The sequence below is a fragment of the Rhagoletis zephyria genome, unplaced genomic scaffold (genome assembly GCF_001687245.7).
Source record: "Rhagoletis zephyria isolate East Lansing unplaced genomic scaffold, Rhagoletis_zephyria_1.1 Rzeph_scaffold_00223, whole genome shotgun sequence".
In the NCBI taxonomy this organism is placed as follows: Eukaryota; Metazoa; Arthropoda; class Insecta; order Diptera; family Tephritidae; genus Rhagoletis; species Rhagoletis zephyria.
The window spans coordinates 257,443-284,364 of NW_016157307.1; the positions used below are offsets into that span (position 1 = coordinate 257,443).

The window sequence follows — 26,922 nt, forward strand, 5'->3', positions numbered from 1 at the left end:
TTTAAAATATAAAAATAAACGCGCAAAAGCATAAAACTTGGGCAATTAAAAACAAGAAAATTGCTAAAACTATTTTATAAACAATATGTTTTATTTTATTGACGAAATATATATATATTCCAGGTAATGTAAGTAAAACAAAACTATAATCGAAATAAAAGTCTAGGGTATCAGTGCTGATAAGATACATGCATCACTAAGGGTTAATTCGTTTGTTTATACTTTTTGACATTATAGTACCTTAAAAGAGAGCTGNTTGCAGGAATTTGCAAGTTTCGCTGCCAGCTGGCGTCCACGGTTGCATTTCAAACATAAAAAATTTTTATAGAATTTTTAAAATTCTTTCGGATGGCCAAAAACAGGATATACATGTATATTTCTTGTTGTTCTGACTTTCTTTAACATACATTTCAATTTCTTCATCGGGTTTCTTAAATCAACTCTGGTTGAAATTGCATTCCGATTGCGAATACCATTTTTTTCAGCCGAATTAAGTTCAAATCATTGGAATTAATTATATCAACAATTATTTGCTTCCTTTTTTCATAAAAAAACCGCTCGTGTTTATAAATTTTTAAATTTAACGAACTAATTTATTCAAATTATTGTAGACAAAAATGCAACCATGCACCACAACCACATGTATTTCGTGTTTGCAAATTCTTGCTGGCAAAATTTTTTCCAGCAAGAATTTGCAACTTCTCTCCAAGAGAACTGTCACTTTGCTCTCACAATTTTTGAGTGTTGGATAATTTTTTGGTCTGCACGAACGCGATTTGGGCAAAAATCGTGATAATTCGTACAAATTCGTACAAATTTTTTGCTCGACGAACAAATCTATTGTCAATCACACCTTGTTTAATACACCTTGGATATAATGTAAAAATAAATTTGTAAGAACAAATTTTGATGTGTTTAAATTAATTTTTCTATTAGTGCGGTTATATGTAGATACATCTAACAAGCCAAACTGATTGATGACAAATTTTTTTAATCTTTCTGTGGTTAAGGTTAGGTTAGGTTAATTTGGCCGGCGCCGGCGTTAAGCGCACCGGTAGGTCTTTAGCGTTACCAGTTGGAGCTCGTTTTTACGCGTGAAAGAAGACATCACAGAATGCCAACGCTTTTTCCGAATTTCAGTAAAAATTTCAAATCTACTTTTGAGATGTCCTCTAACTTCTCGGATTAATAGGCTCCCAAGTATGCGTATATACATAACTTTCCCATAGGACTGATAGTTTCTGACAAATTAATTAATCATTCCAGTATTTTTTTTTTCAATGAAAAAATTTAAAAACTCAAAGTTTAACAAAAGGAAAATTAAAAAAATTAAATTAAAAATAACAGGTTCTGTGCCAAATTTTTGCATTTGTGCTGTTACAAAAAAAATCAAATGGAAATACGCAAAGATTTTTTATATGAAAAATGAGCAGGAAAAAATGTTACTCATACTCATACGTACACCTGAGCTTTTCTGCAAATTTTATATTAGTTACGATCCCGTGCGAGTCCGGACTAGTCAGGCATAGTCAGTCACATTTTACTGGAAATCGATCCCGTACTCGGCCCAGCGGCACAAATGCACATTACGTAATCGAATACTCCTTCAAAACTTCGAAGGCGGTATATCGGAATGAATGGATTATAACCCAAGAATGATAGAATACAAGATTGCGCCGATCAGAGAGGATTTTTGAGAATAACTTTTGTGTGACGTCACACTGGTGCAATTGCGAGAGAGAAATGCCAAAACGTGAGCAAGAATGGAAGAAGAAGAAAAAATGTTGCAAGGAAAACGTAAACAAGTTGCACCAGTGTGACGTCATGCAAACAACGATTCTGTCAAATTCGTTAAGAGAGGAATAGCGGTCCGAGATCGGCGCAACCTTTGTATTCTCTCAATCGTGATTATAACCCAGATTACTTTGCCATAGGCATGGCCTCTTTGTGGTTAGCGTCCTTTACATACTGGTTTTGTTTGTAATCGGAAAGTATGATGTGACAGAATACTCTTCGGGCGTTCATTACAATACGTCTTCGTTTGTAAATCGCAATGTGCATTATAAGTAGACTGCCTACAATAAGTATTACAATTTTAAAAGGGGTCAGTGGTGTTTTAATCATTTATTTGTATGAATTACGCAATGCATATTGTGGACGGACCCCATTTAGCTGTGCGCCGCTGGACGGTTCTCTGACTTCTGAGAGGTCAAAAAAGAGAGTAAATAACGTCCACTCTCTCTCAGAACTCGCCAGTTTTATTCCGCAGATATTTTGCTGGTAAATTCTGGTAAATGTGTCAAACGATCAGCTGTAGTGTGTTTGACAACCAAGTTATGCAACTCAATTTTTGCATTAAGAATCTAAATGATAAAAGCAAGTCTGTGATCTTCCAAAATTTCCACAATTCGAACATGGTTTAATGAGAAAAGGTGGAAACATTGCTTTTTCACGTATACAGTGGCTAGTTGCATTTCAGTATCGCCGATCGAGATTTCATTTATTATTTTACAATTTTGATAAAAAAAAAGTTAGGCAATTTCAACATCGATGTGATGCTGATAGAAAACTGGATCAATTTGTCATCAACTCTATTTGTTTTGTTTCCTAATTAGGTAAGGAAATTTTAATTGACAGCACCGACAAATGAGTATATACACCAACAAATGTTCGGTAATGGTTAAAACAATTCAAGTTTTTGTATTGAATTTTTGGTATAAAATTTATTTTTTCCTTTTCAGTAGGGTTTTTTGCACATTATCTTCTGCGTGAGAATTGATCGTAATAGATACGGATCTGAATAAGCGACTGGAACACGGCTGTTTGTCAAAAGCATACGATTTCAAACTAGCGTAAATGTACATTTGTTAAATGCGATAGCATGAACGCTCTTCGAAAATATATGTTCGAAAGTGCTAAATGTTGCATTTTAAATGCAGCAAAAACCTAAAACCTAAGGCAGTCAATATGGCGGAATTAGAGCGAGAAGCTGCCAGCATCCAACACCTGTATTATTGCATCTGTATTATTTGCATCATAGGGCTTTCGCACGAGGCGATTTTTCAGGCAACTTTTAGTTGAAAGCAAAAATCGCCTGGTCCGAACGGCCTTTCAACTAAACGCTTTCAACAAAGTTGGTCGGCAGCCAACTTTTAGCTCGTTCAACTTTTTTTCCTTGCAACCCTGTGTTTGTTTACATTCTGTATACATACTTTTTTTACTTTGTTACTTTTATTTTATCTTTAAGCTTCGCTAAAAGCACTGCTACCAATACTTGGCTTACCAAATTAACGCCAATTGATTAAATTTTGCGATTTAAATTCATTTTCCATAATGTAAATAACAATACGTGTTGAATCGAAAATCGCCTCGTCTGGATAGGGATGGCAACTTTTTCACTTTCAACTTCTCATTCAATTTCGCGTTCAACATTTGTTGCCCGTAAAATCGGCTTGTGCGAATGCCCTATCATGCATAAACATCACTTTATAATAGGGGTCTTCATCTAAAGTCGTAAAGGGATAAATCGCTTAAATTTTTCAGTTTTGCTTGAAATACAATACCGGCGAACGGCAAACTTTGCCGAATTGGGCGATGCTGTCATTCGCCGTTCGCCCAGCTATTACGCTTACTTTAACAGAGTTGAAGCGGTAGCTGATACCATTTGGTCGTCTTTATAGGTTGAGTGACCATAGTTAGAAAAAACTAAACCATTTTTAGAAATGAGGTAATGATATAAATGTAAGACAAAGATAAATATTATAAATTATTTTGTTTGAAGCCAGATTTAACGAATCCACAACTTTATTTTCCAAACAACAAAAATAATTCATGTTTATGTTGTTTTTTTTTTTAACTTTGAAAGCAAAAAAGTAATACGGCCATCTTTGGAACGTACAGCTGCCATCGCCCAGTAGAGCGATGGAAATTAATCTATTACCACGAAACGCCTCCGAGCGAACTTCGCATTTCGCATTGGTTGTGTTCAATTTCATATTCCTGCGGCAAGGCGAATTTATACAAGGTGATGTTGATGGCGAATTTAGATTTTCACAGCGATACTTCTTAATGTCAAAATGATGTGTTTGTTGTAGTATGAATTCGCCTTTTTACAACAAACACATCATTTTGACATTAGGAAGTACCGCGGCGAAAATCTAAATTCGCCATCAACACCACCTTGTATAAATTCGCCTTGCTTGCGGGCGTTCTAATTTTGACAGCGCGAATTTCGCAGTGGTGAGTTCGCCGTTCGCCGGCATTGTATATCCGCATTCTTTCATGAACGCACCTTGGTAAATAATTGCACAAAATGGCTAGTTACGTCAAAGAACCTAAATTATAAGAAGGGACAACTCGTTAGAATTGTAGCGAAAGTGAGCAACAGGGGCGTGTCTTCTCTTTTGGCCTAGTACGTTTTTTGATTGGATGAAAGGAGAAGACACGCCTCTATTGCGCACTTTCGCTACAATTATAACGAGTTGTCCCTTCTTATTGTCTACGTTCTTTGGTTACGTTTCGTTTTTACCTCGTCCCTTGAGTTCATTTGCTTGTTATGTGTTCGTAGCAAAAGCGACCAACTGGCAGCCTGTCAGGGTTGAATTTTGTTAAAATTCATACGTTTATCCACCAAAAACGTTTGATTAAGTAATTAACTTTGGTTAAATATATTTCCATACAAAGTTTGACTATTCATTTATAAAGCTCTGTATGCAGCTCTCAAGAAAACGGTCAAGAAAAAATTGCCATTATTCCGCGTGTGTGTCCAAGGAATTTTGACATTTTTGATACCTCACAGCCTGTTGCCTCACTCTTTCCTCAAGAAATAATGGAACGGGCATATATTTCTGTTGCAAACCTGGGTTGGCTTGTGCTCTTTTTTCACAAAAAACTTTAGAAAACCGTACTAGAAAGCGTAGTAAATTTCTTAAGAACAGCATACTGCCGTAAGGAAATTTGACTCAAGAAAATTTCTTAGCCATTTCTTATACGTCATTTTATATGGAGTTTTTGCTTTTCTTGAGAGCTGCATACAGGCCTTAAAAATGATAAATTACCATTTTATCAAGTTTATCAACAGTTTATCACTTTTGCTGAAGACCCCTAATATTCTATTGTGAATATTTTGTGTGTAAGAAGAACTTTTGTATGGTGAAATGGTCGTATAAAATTCCATCATGGGGTGATTTCACCACGGGGTTGTATTTCATATAGTTCGTTTTCGGTTTGGGGATGGAGTTTTTGTAAATAAACAATTGTTTTCTTCCATTTAACTAATTACAGAAAGGATAATTTAATATTGGTTTAGTAAAAAGAATTGAGGAGAGTATTGCTTGAACATATGCCATAATAATAAAAGTTTAGGTGGTACACCATGTCTGATATGGCCAATCGTGTCCTCTCCTCCTGGTTATTGGAGCGTAAGGTGATTGGAGATCGCCTAAGACTATTGATAGGTGTAACGCAAGTTGGTCGTCAGCCAGGATTGGCTCTATGTATAGATTCTGGTTTTGTTTCACGCAAACATGCAGAAATTACTGTGGACCAAGATGGGAGAATTGTCCTGAAAGATCTGGTAAGTGATAAAGAAGAACATGATGCCTAAATAACAATACAACTTGTGGTTTTATGTTTTTGTTTTAGAATTCAGCAAATGGGACGTTTGTGAATGGAATTAAAATAAAAAATGGAGAAATAGTTTTAAAAGCAAATGATTGCATAGGAGTTGGAGTCACCGATGATTCAGAACCTAATCTAAAGCATCCAATATATAACTTGATATATGCTCCTATGCCAGGAATCGTGCCCATTGCTCAGGCAATAGACAATACTAAGGACGAAAGTATACAAATTGGTAATAAAAGAAAAGCACAGCAGGAATCGCCTGAATTGCCTTCAACATCTTCCGCGATTTCTACATCAGATCAACAGGCAACAAAATATACAACTGCAGTAACAACTTCAGATTTAAAGTCAGATAATATCATTGGATCGTCAGATACTAACCAAATATCATCAATTGCAACCAACGAAGTGGTCTGCACCAAATCAACGACTGAAGTAAAATATGATAAAATATCAGAATCTAAAGCTAAACCAGCTTCACTCTCATCAAAATTGCCGACACTTTTTTCTGGACAAATAATTATTTTGAGTGACGATGAAGATGATGTTGTACGCTCAATCAAAGAAGAGTGTAAACAATCTTCCAATATCAAGGATTATGAAGACTCTATAGCCATGAAGGATGTGCAACCTTCTGGACAAAACAATTCAAATGAAGAGCCTCCAAATCGGATTGGCATACATAAAACAAATAATGCCACCCCAGATATACCTAACAACGCTGCCGTTCATGAACCTATATTACCAGAAGTGAAGCGAGAATTCGTACGCTCATGTACGGAGAATGTAGTTGAAATCTTTGGAGGAACTGATGATGTCATTCTTGAGAGTGTCAAAGAAATAAATCCTTTGCTATATTCAAGACTTAATGGTAAGAAAACGAATAAAATGCTTTACGATGGAGATAGTATTGACTTGCTAAGTGATAATGAGGATGACGATCCTAATATTGCGCACAATGTAGAAACGTTCGGTGAACTATTGCCGGCAGCAGAATACAACAAACATTCTGAAAAGGCCGATCAAACAAAAAATATAGCTGTGGAAAATGAGCTAATGCAAAATGCTAGTTTAAAAAAAAGTCCTAATGTTTTTGATAATTCACTTAACAGCTCTAATGGCGATGAGCAAAGGAATTGTATCATTGAGCACGCAGATATTCCGGAAGATAATCGTAACCTTGAGCCTTCAACGGTAAATTCTGCAAAAGCTCCAGATGAATTGGCTGAGTTCGTCGATATGGATGATGATATGTTGTTTTCACAAATTTTATTAAACGACATTAAGTCCGAAATGATGGCTGATAATAATGAAGCTGAGTTTGCTGATGAAGACCACCCCTATGATGTGATTAGAAAACAAAGTCAAGAAAACCTAATAGACACCCATATTAAAAAAGAGATAGTTGATAACGAACAGACGAACTCAGCTGCGATTCCTGTAGAACAAAAACTAAAAGATCCTGAGATAGGAAATGATGTATGGATTACAATAGAAGATGACGATGAATATTATGATGAAGAGTTCGAGCATAAGGTATCTGACTGGAGCTCTAAATTGCTATCACAAACGATGAATATGTCACAGGTATGCAGACTATCAGAAGATACATGTAATATTAAATTGCTTCATTAAAAAATTTTGTTAACCAGAAAACTCATTTGAAGTTCATCTAAAAAATTAGTATCCTTAATAACTGAAATTAAAAACCGGCTATCATAGTACGTAATAAGGCAGATTTCTAACGTATAGCAAAATTAACTCGTATTATATGATAACGATTGACTTCAGTTTCTCATCGCTGAAGTCTGAACTTTAATTGAATTGCGAGTGTAATGTTATTTGTTGGGTTTTAAAACATCTGTTTATAGGTCTTCGAATTTCAAAATGATAAAGCAGAAAATTTAGATGATAACGACGAAAATGCCGAAGGCAAAGAGGATCAGGGTTTAGATTGTGCCAGCGAAGATCTTGATGATTTTTTCAACGAGGCTCTTGTGGATGACGTAATTGCGACATTAGCTCAAAAAACTGGCCAAACTAAAAGCGATTCAAAGTCGTCACCATTAGAGCAGGAAATGTCAAAAGACAGTTACGAATACGATAGAAGTAAAGAACTTGTACACCAAAAAGATAAAATTAAATCAATTGAGGACTACAAGGAAGCACCAGTGGAGATAAAGACAACTCGTGAATTAAACGATGAACCTGAAGGTTGTGGTATGCATAACTTTTATAAAATATTCTTTATTAATAGCTAAAAAATTCCATTTTAGATCTAAAAGCGTCCACTAGTAGTAAGCCAACGGTCGCTGATAGCAAAAAAACTGATACTTCTAAAGAAAAGATAAAGGTGAGTAAAAAGGAGGTGATCAAACCAGTAAAACGCTTGCATCACCCACCATCTGTAATCGACGCCCCAAATTTACCTAAGCATAAGGGAAAACACAGAGGAGTTTCTGCAGAATCGCGTTCAATTGCATCATCCACAAAAGAGGTTCGCACAAAAGCCGCAGCCTTCAGTGGTCAACTGAAAGAAGAACGTTATATGGATGAACTAAAAAGGAAGTGGCTTGGGAAGCCAGTAGATGAGAGACGTAGGGAGATCGAGAAAAAACGTCTGATTAGGGAGTCTCGCAAAGAGCGCTTAAAAGAACTTGCTGACAAGCAATCAGCAGACACTTCAAAAGAATTGCTAAAACGCAAACATGCATCTGAGACTGAAGTTGTTGAAAAGAAAAAAGCCAAGGTTAAAATCACTACAATGAATCGAGGTGCTCTTCTAGCTGAGGATATCGAAGCCAGTAAGAAGAATGTTGAACTGTACAGAATACCTAAAATAAAGAGATGTTCATCAGAATCGACAAAGCCACACAAAGAGAGCTCAACAAGTGCTACTGTAACAACGCCTAAATCTAATCGACCCAAAGCTGTGGATGCATTTGCTCAGGAGATGAGCAAATTAGATAAAATTATTTCCCGCCGTATATCTAGTAGTAGTAACAGGAAAACATCGAGATCGTCCTCGACCGAAGAAAACAGAAATGGAAGTCTACCAACAGAAGCGAAGCCTTGTAATGCACCTGCGCGTAAAACTAACAAAATTACATTTGCTTCTATGCAAAAAAATTTTTCCGAAACAAAAAAAAATCAAGAGTTATTGCAAAGATTTGCTAGTCACCGTTCCTGCCTAACAAATGTGATACGACGCGATGCCGACAAGGAACGACTGAAGAAACGTGTGCGCTTTAATGAGACACCAATTGTATACTACATCGAACGCGTAAGCGGCGCCAATAAGCGAGTTGATCGAAAAGATATATTGCCTAGTCCAACTTGTCAAGATCGTGCGCATATGGTGCGTATGGCGTACGCTATGGTTGATAAGACTGCACAAATAATATCTCAAATATTGGGCTGGAGCAATGAATGGCTCGTAAATCGTAATGCGCAAGTAGACGCTGCAAGTGACATTTTATTGCCGATGCCAAATCAATTTACTACGTTTAATCATTATAAGAGGTACGTAATTTAAGCTAACCACTTTTTGATTTATGTCGGCTTAACGACATAATGCGTTTCTATTTTTTTAGCATAATTATACCGTTAATGAAATTGGAGTTTATGAGTGTACTTGAGCGTGAAAAAAGTCGATGTAAAAGTAAGACGTTTATTGTCTCCGCCGAGCAAGTAACTCCTTATTTGGATCGTTTCATAATAATAGGGCGCTGTGCCGGCACAAACAGCTCTGAATCCAAAAGTGAACTCGTAATTTTGGAATGGGGAAAGTTTACAACATTCGCATATATGTCTTCAAAGCGATTTGGTATGGACAAAGAAAATACATTTTAATTTTCTTATTAACAATATTCATTCAATTAGGGTTTAATTACACTACCATTGTGTATGAAGTGCTTGCAAATGATTTGTCTTTAGAAGAGCTGCGTGCCAACTCCAATAATCCAATTAAAGTCCGTCCAATGATAGATGTTGTACGAGTAGAATTTGGCGCCTTTAATGCGGTATACCAATTGGAGCAATCCCCACTGCTCGCGCAGATACTCGACCCAATGCAGTTATGCAAACGCAAACCGTTTACGCAATGCAACATTCAATATAACGGCTGTGATGATTTAAATGCTCGTCAAAAGGAGGTATTGATCCGTACATATAGGCGAGCTATCGAGCCGACACCAAACATAACATTAATTCAAGGCCCGCCTGGTACGGGTAAATCTTGTGTGATTGCAAATTTGGTACACCAGTTGTTATATGGGAACGAGATTCGCATCCTCGATCAGAAAGTATTAATATGTGCACAAAGCAATGCAGCCGTTGACGTTATAGCTGAAAAATTGTTTAATATGGGTCAAAAAAAGTTGCCAGATGTGCAGTTTCGATTGATTCGTTTTGGCTTGATGGAACGCATCAGCCCCAAGGTTCGACATGCAACTTTACCAAAGATCATTGAACGTAATCAGATAAGGAAACTTAAAGTGGCTTGCACAAATCTTCAAATTGATGATAAAATCGACATAAAGGAGTACTTACGGAATGAAATCATTCAAATCGAAGCTGATATCGAACATATGAAACAGAAAAATGTGAAAGGAACGGCGCAAGAAGAAGAGTTGATTGCAAAAGTACGACAAGTCCAATTAATGCGGAATATAGTGAACGGAGTTTTGCGTCCAGAGGATGAGCGTAGTCTATACAATTGGCACCTGAAAAATGCTAATGTCGTGTGCACGACGTTGTCTAGCTGCGTGAAATTATCACAGTGTGTTTTTCGTTTTAGTATTTATGATTGATCAAATGTATATAAGTAACTTTTTTCAGATATGTGAATTATTTTGATGTTTGTATCATTGATGAGGCAACACAGTGTACAGAACCATGGACTCTAATGCCTTTAAAATTTGGCATTAATACATTGGTGCTTGTGGGTGATACGCAGCAACTTCCCGCAACGGTGCTATCAAAGGTTTGTTTCTTAACTAGAAGAAAGCGATTTTGAAATTCTTCCTATTTTTTGAGCTCTTATTTTTCATTATGCAAAAATATTTTCCCAGGAAAATTTCTTGCATTGGTTTTATACTCTTGAAAAGAAATCCCTATACATAATTCATTTATTGATAGAAAGCTTCAGATTTCGGTCTTGGAACTTCACTTTTCACACGTATTCAGCGCTGTATAGAATCGGTCAACCTCAAAAATGCAGCCAATGGATTAACTGATGAAGAAAAAATATTCTTATCCGATAGCAATGATATAATTTTTAGCTTGCAAACACAATACCGCATGCATCCTGAAATTTGTAAATGGCCAAATTCGTACTTTTACAAAAACGAACTAATCGATGATCCCAAAACTCATCAGTTCAAAACACCATTGAAGCCATTTTCAGTACTTAATTTGACATATACGCAAGATGAAAACTGTCATCGCGGTCAAATTGCTAACGAGCTAGAGGCTAAGTTTGTGGCTCGGCTGGTTAAAACGTTGGACGGTTATATTCCTATGAAATACAACTCATATGGTGTGATAACGCCCTATGCACAGCAGCGAGGGGCCTTAGAAAAGGCGTTGCGGTGAGTTTTTTGTACTCAAATAGCCATCACATTTTAAGTATCTCCTTTGGTTTTATAGTAATTATGGATTCTTGAATGTAATGGTAAATACCATCGACTCTTATCAAGGCATGGAATGTGATGTCATCATAATTTCAAATGCACGTACCACTGGCATTGGATTCCTGGCAAACTATCAGCGCTTGAATGTGGCTTTAACTCGACCGAAAAAGTGCCTTATACTGTGTGGAAACTTCAAAAATTTGGAGGTAAACAAAATAGTTGAAATTTTTATTTTACTTTACTTACAAAGATGCTTTGGCTTTTATTATTGCTCCTCTAAACGAATCCATATATTAATGTTCAACATCGTAATCATTACAAAAGGCCCTAAGGGATATTTCGATAGTTTGATTCCAGATACATTCCCAAAACGTCTCTTACAGAAAGGATATTTTGTAATGGTGGCCATATGTGGAAACATATATACATATAGGCGTGCGGATTATCCCCAAAAAGTACTCTAGAAATTAAAAAAGTGTTTGGGTCAAAGTAATCGGTTGAAACGAATTGTAATCGATAGCCTACACAGAAATACATTTCCGTTAATTTTACCCAATTTTTTACTGATGCCTTCATGTCGAATATGCCAAATAACCTGATTTTTCACAGCGGCAAATTTTTGCGAAATTTTAACTTAAACTCGCTATATCTCACACATTTTATTATCGATTGGTTTCAAATTTTTACACAATACACTTGATACTATTCTTAAGAACCTGAGTTTTTCTACGGTTCTTAGTACTTATTAAAAACAAAATGGCAACGTTTTTTCAAATGCAAAAGTTTTGTTATAAAATTAAAACTTTTTTTTAATGCAGATTTATAGATGAATATCCAAGAAAGTTTTTCGGAAAGTTTGAGGTTTAAACAGCAAGTAGTTCCTAAATTATAACAATATTATGGTGACGCCCACGAGTGGGCGCTCGCCCCTAGATGACAAATGAATCACCTACGAATGAAGTGATTCGCTCTCAAAATTTTGTATGGCGAATTACGTGATTCGGTTCGTAATTGGGGCGCCAATCACGAATGAGAGAGCGAATTACGAATAGGAGATCGAATCACTTGCCGTGGAAACATCATTTAGTTGCGCATCTACAGTAGCGTGGTCCGAAAATCAATAAAAATCAAAATCCAACAGAATTCTACATGTTAAGTGCTATGCGTTGGGTAACCGCTTACACGCAAAACCCATTTAACAGATTTTATGTGACAACTCTCATGCAACGCGAAGTGTGCATAACTGGGCTCGCCAAAATCCATCAAAATTCTAGTGCTAAAAAAAATGTTACTTAGATTACTTCGATTCTACTCAAAAAAGGTCCAATATACCAGATTATGTAGGACTTATACTTTCGAAGGTACTTGCAATTTTATTTTAAAAAAATATTTATTAATGTATGTAATAATTTTTATTTTTTGAGCACATTGAACTCTGATGAATGATGATATGTGTTATTTGATTATTTCACAATGTAGCTAGCCAGGGCTACTACAGTTTTCTATATCGGACAGACATATTGTCTTTGGCCATTTAACTACATGTCTTTTAAGTAAGTCGAAAGTGGAATTTACTGTGGGATCCATGGGCTTCATGACTTTCAGAGAAGTGAGTGCTATCAATTTCTAGTATATTTTGACAATATCGTCGTTTCTTTGGGTAAAAATAAATATATTTTAGTATTTAATATTGGAGGGGTGTAAAACAAAATTGATGATTTATTGTTAGTACTAGGGATGGAAACTTTTGAAAAATAATCGATTCTCGATTCTCGAGTTTTATTTAATCCTTGCGATTCTTGGAATCGATCAATCGACGGCGAGATTCGAATTATTTTATTAAATCTATCATCTATCATCATTCATGGCTATTATAATGAGTCAATTTAAACTGTTTTTAGAAGAGCTTTAATAATAAATTTGCTTCATTTGCTATAAAATGTGCGATTGAAACATATTCACGGTACTGTTTGATATGGAAAGGAAATAAATTTGAATACGCTCCTTAAAATAGTTTTTTTTTTTCATAAACTCATTTCTTGCATCTCTATGAATATGTGCCAATTAGTCTTACTTAATATTTATATTAGTCATGACAGAAATTTCACAATTCTAACAAATGACGCGTATCTAAAGATGTATGATAAATAAGAGAATCGAGTTCTAAGAATCGATTCTCGAGCGATTCAGAAAATTTATAATCGATTCACCAAAATTAATTATTTCGAGAAAATCTACGATTACGGAGTGGAATCGGAATCGATTTTTCCATCCCTATTTAGTACGCAAACTAGAGCTACAAGTATCAACTTATTGAGCAATAGCCCTCTTCTCTTTCAAAAACAAAGGGTGCAATGGCCATTAGAAAGAAAACAGTTCAAATAAAAAAAAAAAATCACCCTTTCTCTCTGCTACCGCTCTGCAGACTTCGGACACATTGGTAAATGGGATAAAATTAGAATTTTGACCGAGTAAATTAAAACTCAGGTAAAGCCAACCACAGGATTTTTGCGCAAAATACCTTTCCTCGCTGAGGCCTTCAACCGCGCTAAAAAAAAATAACCATCATTAGTCCAATTTCGGCTACGCTGACCACAGTATTTTTTATAAAGAAAAACATATTTCAAACCGAATTTATTAATAATTTTGTGTTCGAACATTTGAGATATTATTTTGAACTTACGTTTTATCGTTTCACCACACATGTATGTTAGAATTTTTTAATTCGGGTTACGCGTTTGGAGACAATAACCCAAAATTGCTGTACAAATAACCGAACCGTGCCCAACAAAACACCATTTGCTAGTTGAAATTTCGATTCTATTGCTGAGTTTTCACTAGGCAATAAATGGCAAAAATGACAAATGATAAAGTCGGGCATTAAAAAATAATCGAGTCATTACATTAAAAAAATAGTCATTGAGTTCATTTCCACTTGGCATAATTTTAAATGGCATACATTTTTTGTCATTTCAATGCCTAGTGGAAATTCGGTATTAGAAAAAATTTTTTGAAACAAACAAAAAAATTAATAATAAAATTTGAAGGATTTTAGGTATTGGGTATAGTAACTCGAAATCGTTACAATCTCCTTAATTGTCAGGTTGTTAATATGGCGACGAAAAAGTGACAATGAAAGCACCTTCTTTTTTTGTATTATGGTTTTTAGAGTACAATGAACCATACTTTTGCTATTACCAATCCAAATTCTAAAAAAAGCGGATTTTCGGCCCACGCTAATCTACAGGCCCAGTTATTTAATTCCACAAACCATTTTTGAATTTTTTTTAATTCAAACAAATGAGCAGTAGCATATCCTGTTAACCCAGTTTTTCAAGACCTTCGTGACGGTTTCTGGCTCTATCTCATGAATGGCTTGCTGGATATTCACCTTAAAGGCGTAAATCGTTCGTGAACTCTTCGCACACTACAAAAAAGTCTAACGCAGCTCCGAGGTGGCCAATTGACATCACCAAGTCGGCTGATAACACGATTACCTAATTTGCCGCACCAAAGCTTTATTGTGGCATGGGTTGTGTTGCATGGCGCGCCATCCTGCTGAAACAAAAAATTGTCTAAGTCCGGGTCTTCCACATCCGGCTACAATAAATCTTTTATCATGCGCCCACCGTGAATCGAAATGGCGTTTCCAGCAGCATTTTCAAAAGTGGCCCACTTATGCCATCGCTCCAAAATCTGCACCAAACTCTCACTTTCTGAAGATGCATTGGCTTCTCCACGATCACGTGCGGGTTTCCCGATCCCGGAGATGAAAATGCGCTTCATTAGAAAAGAAATTTCGTTTGCATTATTTCCTAACGTTGTTCAAACGTAAAGCTACCATTTCGTTCCGCGGAGATATGATACGACTTCTGTCAAGATTTCCAGCGGGAAGGAACTGACACTGTCGAAATAAGACAGGACTAAAAAAAAACACTATATGGACCACGTTTAACATATGCAGATAGTAAGAGAGATATTACTTTTCGAATAGGTGCCACCTTAATAAAAAATATTTTCAGACTAAAGTTTTCTTAAAACTATTTCGTTTAGCACTCATGTTCTAATATTCTAATAATTTATTTAGCTTATTAAATGATTCCAATTTAATTGTTTTTGTTGCATATCCTTTTGTAAAAATAAGATCTTGCTGCACATCCAAAGGTCAATTCTTTTAATTTGATACCTCATTTTTGAAAATCGAATAAACGATGCGGATCTGATGGCATTAATTAATTAAAATAATTTGAATGCAATTTTTTATCAGGTTTATGAGAAAATCGAGCTAACGGTGCAGATGTTATGTCCTGGACAAAAAAATTCTTTGCGGATTATATATGTATATAGATAACAATAGTGGCATATCAGAAGTGGCATATGATTATGTGTGTGGTGGAGGAGAGCCATGTCCATCTTTTCAGTGGAGGAACGATCCGCATCAACTTGCTCTTCTTTAATATTTTGTTTCGATCCTTCGAATCGGATACCCGCGTCGAAGTATAAAATTCACTACACGTCTAAATTATATAGCATCCAGCATTTCCCACCATTTTTTGAGTTTTAAAATAATGCGCCTAGAAGTATGCAATTTAAAATGCTTAATCTTCTTACATTTTTATTCATCCCTATCATAGTCATCGAATACTCCATTTTCCGGATAATAATTTAGTTGAAATTCGTAGTTTAGGTTATGAATTCACTCGAAATTTTTCTAGATCAGCTCGAAGCCGCTGTTAACACATTAATGTAGGCTAATAGTATATTTTTATTGATATTTTAAAATTTTGGGATCCCAGCTAAACAAATTTATCGCAAATACTTATGTGTGTATGTATATGTCTCTAGCTTAAAGTGAAAAGTTACTACGTCTAGTTTTTTAAATTTTCAAGGAGACCTTTCCAACTCATTTTCCTGAGGCGCTTATTTTGCAAAAATTTTAATACAAGAGTTCGCGCATTCCAAGCTAAAATAACTCCAATCGAATCAAATTCCACAACACAGAAGAAAAGTTTTTGTATTCATTGACTTGTAACAACTTCTGTGACTATTTTGGGTTAAGAAAATTTTTGTATCACCGAACAGAAGCGGTTAGAAATAAAAAAGTTGCATTTTTGCAGCAGAATTGACTTATCAACTATTGTGAATTATCATCTATAGCGAATTATCATATTGTAGCCTTTCCTGGTAAGACAGGATTTGGGGAAAGCCGTTCGACACCGTTTGTCATTGCACGCTGCTAAAGGACATTGAGGCTTCCTCTCTAACACAGGGAGTAAAACAGTGGGCAACGAACTGCTTGGGTGGTGGTCGACAGTCGGCAGTAGATTTTCGAGATCAAGCCCCGAACCCAAGAATAATTAAATCACTTCCCACGACAGCCTACGCACCAGAATAACTCTGGAGGGGTATTCCCCGACCCATGTAGTTTGGCAGACCCCTTAAATCCATGTTCCACAACCTTCTGCTCCGGGCTTGCATTGAGTCCAACCCCGCACCAGGGGGTGCAACATTTGCACAGATAAGAGCCTCATAAGAACTCGTTCTGGCCTTAGGTCACATAGGGAGTGAGCCACAAGGTATTTGGTCCCTTGTTGCTCAAGTTATACGACAGTCCTTGCTTCCACGGCCTCCAACCCGCAAGTGAAAAAAGAACGCAAGGGGTCCCCTCGGCTTCACCGCGCTCACATGAGCAACAAACCAACTCCTCCTGCTCCTCCACCTTCTACCCGCTCAAGGGCGTAGACAGGTAGTGGAATTACACAGAATTTTCTGTAGTTAAGTTTAACTTATGATTTAAGCGTACTTTAAAATGTTAACGGCCCTTAATGAATTTTTTATTTATGACACGGTGTGACAAAAGAAAACAAAAAATCAATATATTTAGCATAAATGGAACCAGCATAAAAAATACGGAAAAATAATAAACATTAAATAAACAAAAGAAAAATAGTCAAAAATGTATCAAAATGTTGCTGGCTTAATTAGCTGATCACAAGTGTATGTATGTATAGCATTTAAGAGAAGATATTTCGGTGCAAAGCAACGATGTATAAATTGTAAGTTTATCTTACAAAATTGCGAAGGAATATGAAAGTTTATTTTTTTACATTTTTTATTTTAAATATCGTCTTGTCCGGCTATTTGTTTTGCTATACAGGTATGTAGAGCTATGAATTTAAATACATCAGGGTTTAGTTGAGATATTCGCCTTTGACCACTATATTCTGTACATTTAACTTGGAACTGGTCAGAAGTGATTCCTGTGCTTACGGCCAAACACCCGTTTTTGAGCGAGCTAAAGTGAGAGGGCGTAAAACCCCGCGTGCACTGGGTTAAAACCCAGCCCAATGAAAAAAAAACATGCCTCGGATGATATCCGCCATCTTTTGATGACGATCACGGCAAATGTATAAAGGACTATGATTTGAGGGCACTCAACTGGAATATCCGGCAATAAGGTTCGATAAGGGGCAACAAAGATTCTTTTTTGTTCGCTTATATCAGAGGTTCCCGAACCTTTTTTCTCGTAGACCCCTTTCAAAACTTTATTGGTTTCGGCGGACCCCCTGCTGCCACATTTCTAACATATTCCCAAAGCTCGTCAAAAACTATACAGATTAGTCTGACGATGTAAATTTGCATCGCGGGTGAGTTCCAAAACTAAATTCGGAGGGGCAAAAATAAAGATAAAACATTTTCTTGTGTTCTATCTATTAAAATAATTTCACGCTTGGAAGTTTAAAAAAACAGAGCTCTCCGAGCGCTAGCGTTATTTACATTAGGTTCTTTCCCTAACAATCCGGACCGGATACGGTAATTAGAGAATAAGCGAAAAGTTTGCTCTCAAAAATAAAACATAATCCACAAGTACGGGAACGCAGAAAACCACATTTCGTGCTCAGAATTTGAGAAAGAGCTTATTCGCGTTGTTTCTGTTTTTGTCACTTAATTGCAAACTCTTGGAAATTGAATTTTTGTTTCACAAATTTGATTTTAAGTATATAGAGATTGAAAAAAATACATTCACTATTCCTTAAAAGCACCAAGTAAATGCAGGCAACATGTAAACACAAAGCAGCTGATATGTACTTTGACACTGTATCCATTTTTACCTGGAGTCCGGGCTGTTTCGGGCAGGAAGAAGAAGACACTTACGATCCAAAACGTTCGAATTTTCGCTCTCTATTACCCATTTTGTTGAGTACGGGTATGATTTCTGGGCTTTTTTTGTGTACCCGCGCGATCCCGCGTTGCGTACGGGAAAGAACCTATTATGTTCACCATAAAGTCCTCATACATATGTTCGATCACTTATGACTTTGCATGTGACGTATTTGCAAAATAGTTTTTATTTTTATCCCTCCGAGTTTTAAAGTGATGCTAAAAAATTTTATCACAGATTTTAAAAACACAAAACTAGAAACAACAAAACCGCAAAACGTTTTACGCCAAACTTGAAAATCAGAAACTGACAATAAAGAAAAGACCGAATCTAGAAAAATCGACGACAAACAACCAAGCAAGCAAGAAGCACAAAAAGTGTTCCATCGTCTCATCCTCTTCAAGGCAGGATGGGCAAATGGAGTTGTCATTTACGTTTATCACAGTCAGGTGTTTGAAGTGACCAGTCAGCAGTTCTAGAAATTGTCTTCAGTCCCATCTGCTCAATGAGAGCAAAAAACTAGATCGAACTTCTGATATTGAAGGCAACATGAGTTTTGCCCAGAGAACAGTGAAGCTTATTCCCACTAATTTTAAGAAGAGCCCAGCTCCTGAACCAGGCTCAGTTGTGAAGCCATCAGTAAAGATTCGAACATGTGTGAGTCCAGGCTCAGTGCTGGAATTAAAACGGCATTCAGCGTCGGGGAACTCAACGTCATAGAGCGTGCGCTCAGAAATGCATCAAGCCAAAGCATCTGTATCATTTATTTCTAAACTATGATTGATGTAAATATCTTATTTACGCAACTAAGTTCCAATAAACAGTGGTTGCGCATATTTTACATTTCCATCAATTATAGTTTAAAAATAAAAGAGACTGTAGCATTGAAAAAACACAAGTGTTCAAATCTCTGCCACCAGCAATTTCCGCCTCGCCACACTCAGTGTTATACCAACATCCGTTTACTTTTAGTCTGCAGGTGGTCTTTAAGGATTCCTCAAGTATGAAGACACAAAGTGCGTCAAGAGCACTATACACCACTAAAAAAATTATTGTTAAATAACGAGGCTATCAAGCAACCATTTTGGTTATTTACTATCGACCACCTCTTACAACTCGTGGACCCCCATATTTTTTCCCGGCAACGGAGACCCCGACGAGTCTCCCGTGGACCCCTGAGTGTCCACCTGGATCACTTTGGGAATCACTGGTTTATATAAAGCAGGGGATAAAAATATACGTATATGCGAAAGGCAATTTATCTGTTTAAATGAACACCACTAATATTTCCTGCAAATACACATCGATTTACATCTTTTATCTCGCCTCCGACACAGAATTGTTTTCGTACAAGATTACGCAAAAAACGCTCTCAATTTCTTACTTGTTCGTTTTTGGGCATGCCATTGTTACGAATTTCGAAAGTTTCAAAATACTATTCGGATTGCAGCATTCTATTTCTACGATTCGTAGCAAAATTCGAATATGGCAGATTTACAGAATAGGGGTGATAAATGTGCGTTGTATATTTTAATAGCTTTAGCTTTAAACGCAAAAATTGTTATTAAATTTTTTTTAGTAATATTTATTGGTTTTGAAAAAAATTTGTATGTATTCCCTCTCATGTAAGTAATATGCATCCTAAATATGAACTATATCGGACTATAAATACAGGTTTTTAAATATCTTGACTCTTGCTGATTAATTCATCCTTCATATTGCATTGTTATCGAGTTCTGGGCTAAGTTTGAAGTTTCATTTCTTTAGTTCATCGGAAGTTGGCTAAAAATTAACTGCAAGATTTGATAACACACATATGATGACATAATAATAATAATAATAATTAAAGCTTATAAAAGTGCTCGTATTTTTATTTCTTCAGAAAATTTACAGCAAGACCAAGGTACATTTTTGTGATTTGTCATGAGAAATGCAGACAGTTCTTTAAAACAAGAAAAATGTGAAAATCTCCTGTGTCTTTCACTTACATACGTAATGTTTTATCAGTTGGGCAGTTGCAATAGTGTTGCATACTTTCATCATTACGGTAGTGCTGTCGCTTTTATTACGTGTCTCGAACAGGCCCTCTATCTATTATTTCGGGCAATTGAAGAAAATTAACAATTATATTGTAGTCATTTTATGCAAAATATTATTTGCCTAATTCTTTTAAATTTCTCATTTTAGGCAGTGCCGGCTTGGCGTAGCCTGTTAGCCTCGGCACGCGAGCGCAAATTGTACCATGAACTTAGTGCCGATTGTATGGACGATATGCACCGAAGTGTTATTCCAAAGATCAAGATTTCAAAACCGACAGTAACAGCAGATACGGCGACAGCAACAACAAGGAAGGAGTTACTAGCGGTAGTTCCTACATTAAACCAATGAGAAAACGAAATTCAGTCAGATGAGGATGTAATCGACTCAAGGCTGTAAAATATTATTTTCTACTGTACTCCATTCACTATTTACAAGTGAATATTTCTTTGCGAAATCGTTTTTCTTTAATTTACATATATAAAATTATAAGGCATGTACAAACAATGTTAAAGAGCTTTGAAAGTTTTGTTACGTAGAATCTTAATATAGACTGGAATAATTCCACATTTGTCATAGTTAGAGCATATTTTTCACTGAATTTAATGTGATATATTAAATTACACACAGGCTTAACATATTAATGCTCCTAATAACCCGGGTAGCACGTTTGCCAGATAATTTCTGATATCAGACAAGTCGGAATAAAAAGTTGACTATTTAGACAAGTCTTACAGGTTTCGTACAGATTTCTGGGCGAAATGTCTGGAGAATTTTATTTATTTCCTCATCCGATATGTCTGATCGAATTATGTCCGATTTCGGGCATACACGTCTGATAATTCTTATTTTCCATGTTAGATACCGGTCAGAATCGTCGGTAATTAAGTCAGAATTTCCCACGTCGTGACGGTTAAACTTCCTGTCAACCTCTCTGACGCTTCTCTGACCGATATCGGCCAAAATCATACGGATTTCTGACTTTTTTGCCGACGAGTCTGACGGATATCTAACAGATTTCTGACAATTTTGCTAGCTGGGAAATAAGCATTTTCATTTATTATAAAATCGAATACATTTGTATGTGTGTATCATAACACTTTATAGCTCTGCCAAACAATCAGCATACTGCTTTTGTATACATAGCATAGTACTTAGTTATTAGTAACGGATTAATTAGTTTTTATAAAGTCTATTAACTTGCTATACAAAGTGATACCCATATAGCCTCAGAAGCATTGTTGCTACTGTTAACGGTAACGGCCCGTCTCCACAGGCAAAAGTTTTTGCCTACCAACTGTCATTTTTATTGCCTGATAAAAATTTTATCAGCGGCAATATTTGTGCGTGGGCATTTTGTATCTTGATAAAAGCATTTATAAGATGGCAATTTTTGCCGGATTTCATCAATTAAAAAGTTTAAAAAATATGCTATTTCACACCCAAGCAAATAATAACACAAATTTTAATAGAAAACAGTTCAATTTTTGCTTTTATATTGAAATATCGATAATGTTATCTCCACGAAGCTATCGCGCAAATGAAAATGTAGCTGTCAAAGTACCAAATTGCTGGCAATATTTATTAAGATAAAAGCTCTGATAATTATTGCTTACCAAGAGCAATATGCGGTCTCCATGGGCAAAATTTTGCCTGATAAAATTATCAAGATAAAAACTTTTGCCTGTGGAGACAGCAAGTAAGCATAGCTGCGCTGACATAGAGTTTTTCGATTTTCATTTAGTTTTGTTTATTATTGAAGTCATTTGAAGCTCGCTCACTTGAAATTTTTCTACAACCTGACGAATCCGTCTGTGTTTGTACTCAAACCAAAAATAGGATAACACAATTTCAATACTGAAAAATTCCATGTCATCGTAGGACCTAAACAATTTTTATGAAATAAGAGAATGAAATTCATATTAAAATAAATAAACGACAATACAGGGGTCTTGTTAAAAAGCACGCGTTCAAATTAAAAAAACAAAATCCTGATTCAAGAACATACCAAGTGTATAGTGTACGCAGCACAAATGTATAACAAAGATTATTTTTAAGCGAGTATAAATGTAATAATTCGTGAAGTATATTTTTAAGTGCCAAAAGAATAAATATATTTTCTGGGGTTTTTCATAATTTACACATTTATTTCACAATACTCAGGTATTCAATTTCTTTTACATACTTATAATTTTATTGATAAATATCTTTTGCTTCCATTAGATCAAGTACGTTCTGTATAAGCTGACTTTATTTTCCACTGTGTCTTACAAGAATAAAGTTTAACAATTAAGGGCCGATTATTTTATAAATCCGCTTCTTTTTTACCTTTAAACAATGCACACACAATTCAGTTTCATAAAAGTATAATACAGTAGAATAGTGTTAATTAAAATCTTCCAAACTATATCTGTTAGTATTGTCTTCTAATCACCCCTATCATGGAATCCATCGCAGACTTGAGTTTCGTACTCGAAAAGTTAAATCCAAGGCGTAATGTAGAAATTTTGGTTGTCGGAAGATTAAAGAAAAAAATTAAAAAGAAAATCGTAAAATTATAGGTCGGCATCGTCACTGAAATGAAAATGTATATTATGAACAGTAACCGAGAACGCGTTCCGGTTTTGATTTAGTTCTGTACGGGAACAAAATGTTATGTCAAGAATGTTCGCAAACGGGAACAAAAGTATTGAGAGCAGTTTGAATAGGAACAAAATGAGAATAAAGGGTTCGGGAACATTCTCAAAAAGAACAAAGGTGGAAAGAACAAGGATGTTCTCAAGAAGAACAGAATGAGAACGAAAATTTTGGGTCCGTTTCCAATGGAAAAGAAACTAGAACAAAAGTATCGAGAACGTTTTCAAATAACAACAAAAATCTGAGGAACGTTCCTCTGGAAAATAAAACGAGAACAAAAGTTTTGAAAATTTAACGTTAAGAATGAAAGGAGCGTCTGAGTGTTGGGATAAAAAATCATTTCAATGAGAACCATGATTGTTAATTCAAAGTCAGAGGAAAGCTGGATCATTTCCACTTCCAGAATATTTATCATTAGGATGAGCTGCCCATTTTTGGAACATTTTTTTCATTTTCTGTGTAAGAAAAGTTCGTGTCTTAAGTCTTTCGTTGACCTAATTTGCAAAATTATCTTTCAGTTCTTTTTTGATTAATTTTAATATTGCAATGCCAATGGTTCCATTCTTCGCGAATAGTTCAGAGAAGAGTTTTTACCGTTGCATTCTCTGTCAGAAAGTTCCTGAGACTTTAGTTCCCAAAGTGTTCTTCGAAAGAAAGATCCTTATACTTTTGTTTCCATTTTGTTCGTAGCCAGAACTGTTCCCGAAAGTATTGCTCTCATTTTGTTTTTTTTTTTTGGGACGTTCCGCGGGTGGCGTTCTTATATAATTTCCATTGAGAACGTTCTCGAAAAATTTTTTCTCATTTCGGCTTGGGTATTGAAGTACCTGCAAGCAACACTGGAGTTCATATAAGCTGCAGAAACAGTTCGAAAAAATAAATTGTCTATCGAAATTCGCCCGGCATAGCCGCCACTTCCGAACTTTTGACACAGTTTCTTCTATCTTACACATAGATTACACAGGCCAACAAAATTTTAAAAATGTTATGTTGACTAAAATATTACAGCCGATTCTTATAGGATTTTTGCCGTATAATCCGAATCTGACCCTGAAGATATTAGATTGGCTCTAGTTTTTGAACAACTTAGGTTCAAAAGTGACGAAAACGCGTTTTTGGACATTTTTGAACCTCTGTAAAACAATAAATTGATGCAATATATCTGTCCGTGTGTGAGGATATGAAAGCCCAAACACTGCCCTATAATACTCAAAATCAAAAATTTATGGAAAAATTTCTGTACCAATCTTTGAAGTACAACTCGAGGTTTCATGGATTAACCCCAAATACCGATGGACACTGACTCTAGCAGCGGAAATGAAGATGAGGAAGACACATCAATCTTGTTGGCCTTTGTTATGTTCCCTTAGATGAAGGTTTGAGCTTCAATTTCAACCCCTTTTGAAATTTCCAGTATCTCAGATTCATTTAACACAAGTGATCAAAAACAGGCAAAACAAGAATAAAAAAAATCGTGCGTACTCGTATAAAAAAAACTGTATCCAATTGCTTTCAGTGTTCGGACTAAATTTTTTGATTTTGGGTATTAAAAGGCAGTGTTTAGTCTTTAATATACTCCCACACAGACAGATATATTGCATCAATTTATTATTTTACAAAGGCTCGAAAATGTCCAAAAACGCGTTTTTCGTCACCTTTAAACCTATGTTGCTCGAAAACTAGAGCCAATCCAATATCTTTACGGCCAGATTCGAAATCTAAGGGAAAAGTCCTATAAGAATCGGCTGCAATATTGCGCAACAGAATTTTGTAGGGCAGTGTTATTTATGAAAATAGTTGGCAAAGTGCGTCAAATTGGTACATTAAGGCCTATCACTGAATCCATAATTTTTTCGTAAAATCTACGAAAATTATATCACTGAATTCGAATAGCTACGAACGTAGCATATAATTTAAATACTCACCGATATACACTAAACGCATTTTCGTAGTTTTCACGAAAAATTGTAATACGATGGATTCGAGCAGGCAACAAAACGAAAGGACCTAATCATTTTTAACAGTATTGACTTAATCTTTTGTTTGTTTAGTGTTCATTATTTAAAAAACAAATCGGTTACATTCATAATCCGGAAATTCAAAATCCAGACATATCAAAATAAAGACAAAATTCAAAAATGCAGAAAAATCAAAATACAGACAAATCAAAATACCGACAAATCAAAATACAGACAAATCAAAATACCGACAAATTAAAATACTAACAAATCAAAATACAGGCATGAGGGGAAAAAATGTCGGTATACAATTTTTGCAAATCAAAATCGTGTCTGTTAAGTCGTAGTTAGGCTCGCAGAGAGATCTGCGCAAAAATACTGTGGGAAAAATACTGGGGAATACTTTTCTAAAAAAATCCCGAATCCACCCCTAACCCTCTTCATCTAAACAATTTCAGTGTACCGGTATTTATTTAAAAAATTTTAATTAGTAAGTATTTACAAACAATCATTAACTACTTACAGTGACGAGCAAAACTGTAACATGGTGAAACACTTTTTATTTCAGCCATCGCCATATTTCCAAGTTCGAACGACTTTCATCCTTTTGTAGTATATTTTCTTGTTGGTACATCCCTCCTCCCTCTCATAACGATTTGGAGTCAATACAACAACAATATAAAACCCAGCAGACAAAAATGTAAATTAAGGCAGATGTTACAGTTTTGCACTCACTCTTTCAGTATTTCTTAAAATATAATTTAATATAAAAAACGCCACAGGCGAATATTTGGAATGAAAAATCGCGCGTCTTTCATGTTTAGTTGGGCAATACCATGGAAATATATTCAATCTAATATCAAATTTGATAAAAGAGCAAGTTTTTGTAGAACCTAAAATTGAAAAGGTGCTTAGTGGAGAAAGACAAGCTAAACGGCGACGCCTGGAAAACAGAGAACATTTTATTAAAACAATTGTTATGGAAAGGGAAAATTATGCTCCCAAAGAATACTTAGCCAATATAGCTAAGCATCTCAATTTAATATAAGTAGTTAATGATTGTTTGTAAATACTTACTAATTAAAATTTTTTAAATAAATACCGGTACACTGAAATTGTTTTGATGAAGAGGGTTAGGGGTGGATTCGGGATTTTTTTAGAAAAGTATTCCCCAGTATTTTTCCCACAGTATTTTTGCGCAGATCTCTCTGCGAGCCTAACTACGACTTAACAGACACGATTTTGATTTGCAAAAATTGTATACCGACATTTTTTCCCCTCATGCCTGTGTTTTGATTTGTCAGTATTTTCATTTGTCGGTATTTTGATTTATCTGTATTTTGATTTGTCTAGATTTTGATTTGTCCGTATTTTGATAAATTGTCGCACTTTTTTTTTACCAATAGCCCAATATAAAAATTTACAAATCTGTACAAATGTACCAATCGAGTGACACTGCCTTAAAAATTTATGCAATTTAAAAAAAATCTACAAATTTTCGTTAAAATTTCCAGTTTTTTAATTAAATTCTGAGTATGCAGTTTTGTAGCCCAATGAATTCTAGTAGTAGTAGTAGTAGTTTCAAATCGCTAAAAATGTCGATTGATTTTTTAGAATTTTTAAAAGTTTGAAATTTGTACGAAAGTTTGTTGATTTTTTTTTAATATTGCACAAATGAGTAGTCCACTTGCAAGCAGCGTTATGCGATTTTATAATAGTGAGCCATAATTTAAAAAAACGTCTACAACAACAAGTAACATCCAAATTGTATATTTCTCTTTATTATCTGAAAATTCGGATAAACAAGAGCTTAATAACATTAAAAAACAATATGGCAATGTGGTAGTTTTTGCAAATTTTATATATAAAA

General features: G+C 35.4%; 1 protein-coding gene across 3 annotated transcripts; it reads left to right on the forward strand.

The window, feature by feature from the left end:
* Positions 1 to 5,066: 5,066 nt before the first annotated feature.
* Setx (probable helicase senataxin) lies at positions 5,067 to 21,035 on the forward strand. 3 transcript variants are annotated; one of them, XM_017609431.1, is made up of 10 exons: positions 5,067 to 5,575; positions 5,644 to 7,212; positions 7,497 to 7,845; positions 7,902 to 9,147; positions 9,219 to 9,451; positions 9,508 to 10,405; positions 10,465 to 10,609; positions 10,765 to 11,216; positions 11,275 to 11,464; positions 20,608 to 21,035. In XM_017609431.1, exons 1-10 carry the CDS (start codon positions 5,375 to 5,377, stop codon positions 20,806 to 20,808), a joined length of 5,484 nt encoding a protein of 1,827 aa, XP_017464920.1. In that variant the 5' UTR covers positions 5,067 to 5,374; the 3' UTR covers positions 20,809 to 21,035. The 3 variants fall into 3 exon arrangements, with proteins under 3 accessions (XP_017464920.1, XP_017464922.1, XP_017464921.1); XM_017609433.1 differs by having other exon boundaries at positions 7,911 to 9,147; XM_017609432.1 differs by having other exon boundaries at positions 5,068 to 5,575; positions 7,497 to 7,839.
* Positions 21,036 to 26,922: the final 5,887 nt, after the last annotated feature.

What these genes read in the sequence shown, in the direction of transcription:
- Setx (XM_017609431.1), top strand. Translation starts at nt 5,375, where the DNA reads ATGTCTGATATGGCCAATCGTGTCCTCTCCTCCTGGTTATTGGAGCGT. An exon ending in CGATGAACCTGAAGGTTGTG is followed by an intron (nt 7,846 to 7,901) that starts GTATGCATAACT and finishes ATTCCATTTTAG; the next exon opens with ATCTAAAAGCGTCCACTAGT. An exon ending in GAAACTTCAAAAATTTGGAG is followed by an intron (nt 11,465 to 20,607) that starts GTAAACAAAATA and finishes TTCTCATTTTAG; the next exon opens with GCAGTGCCGGCTTGGCGTAG.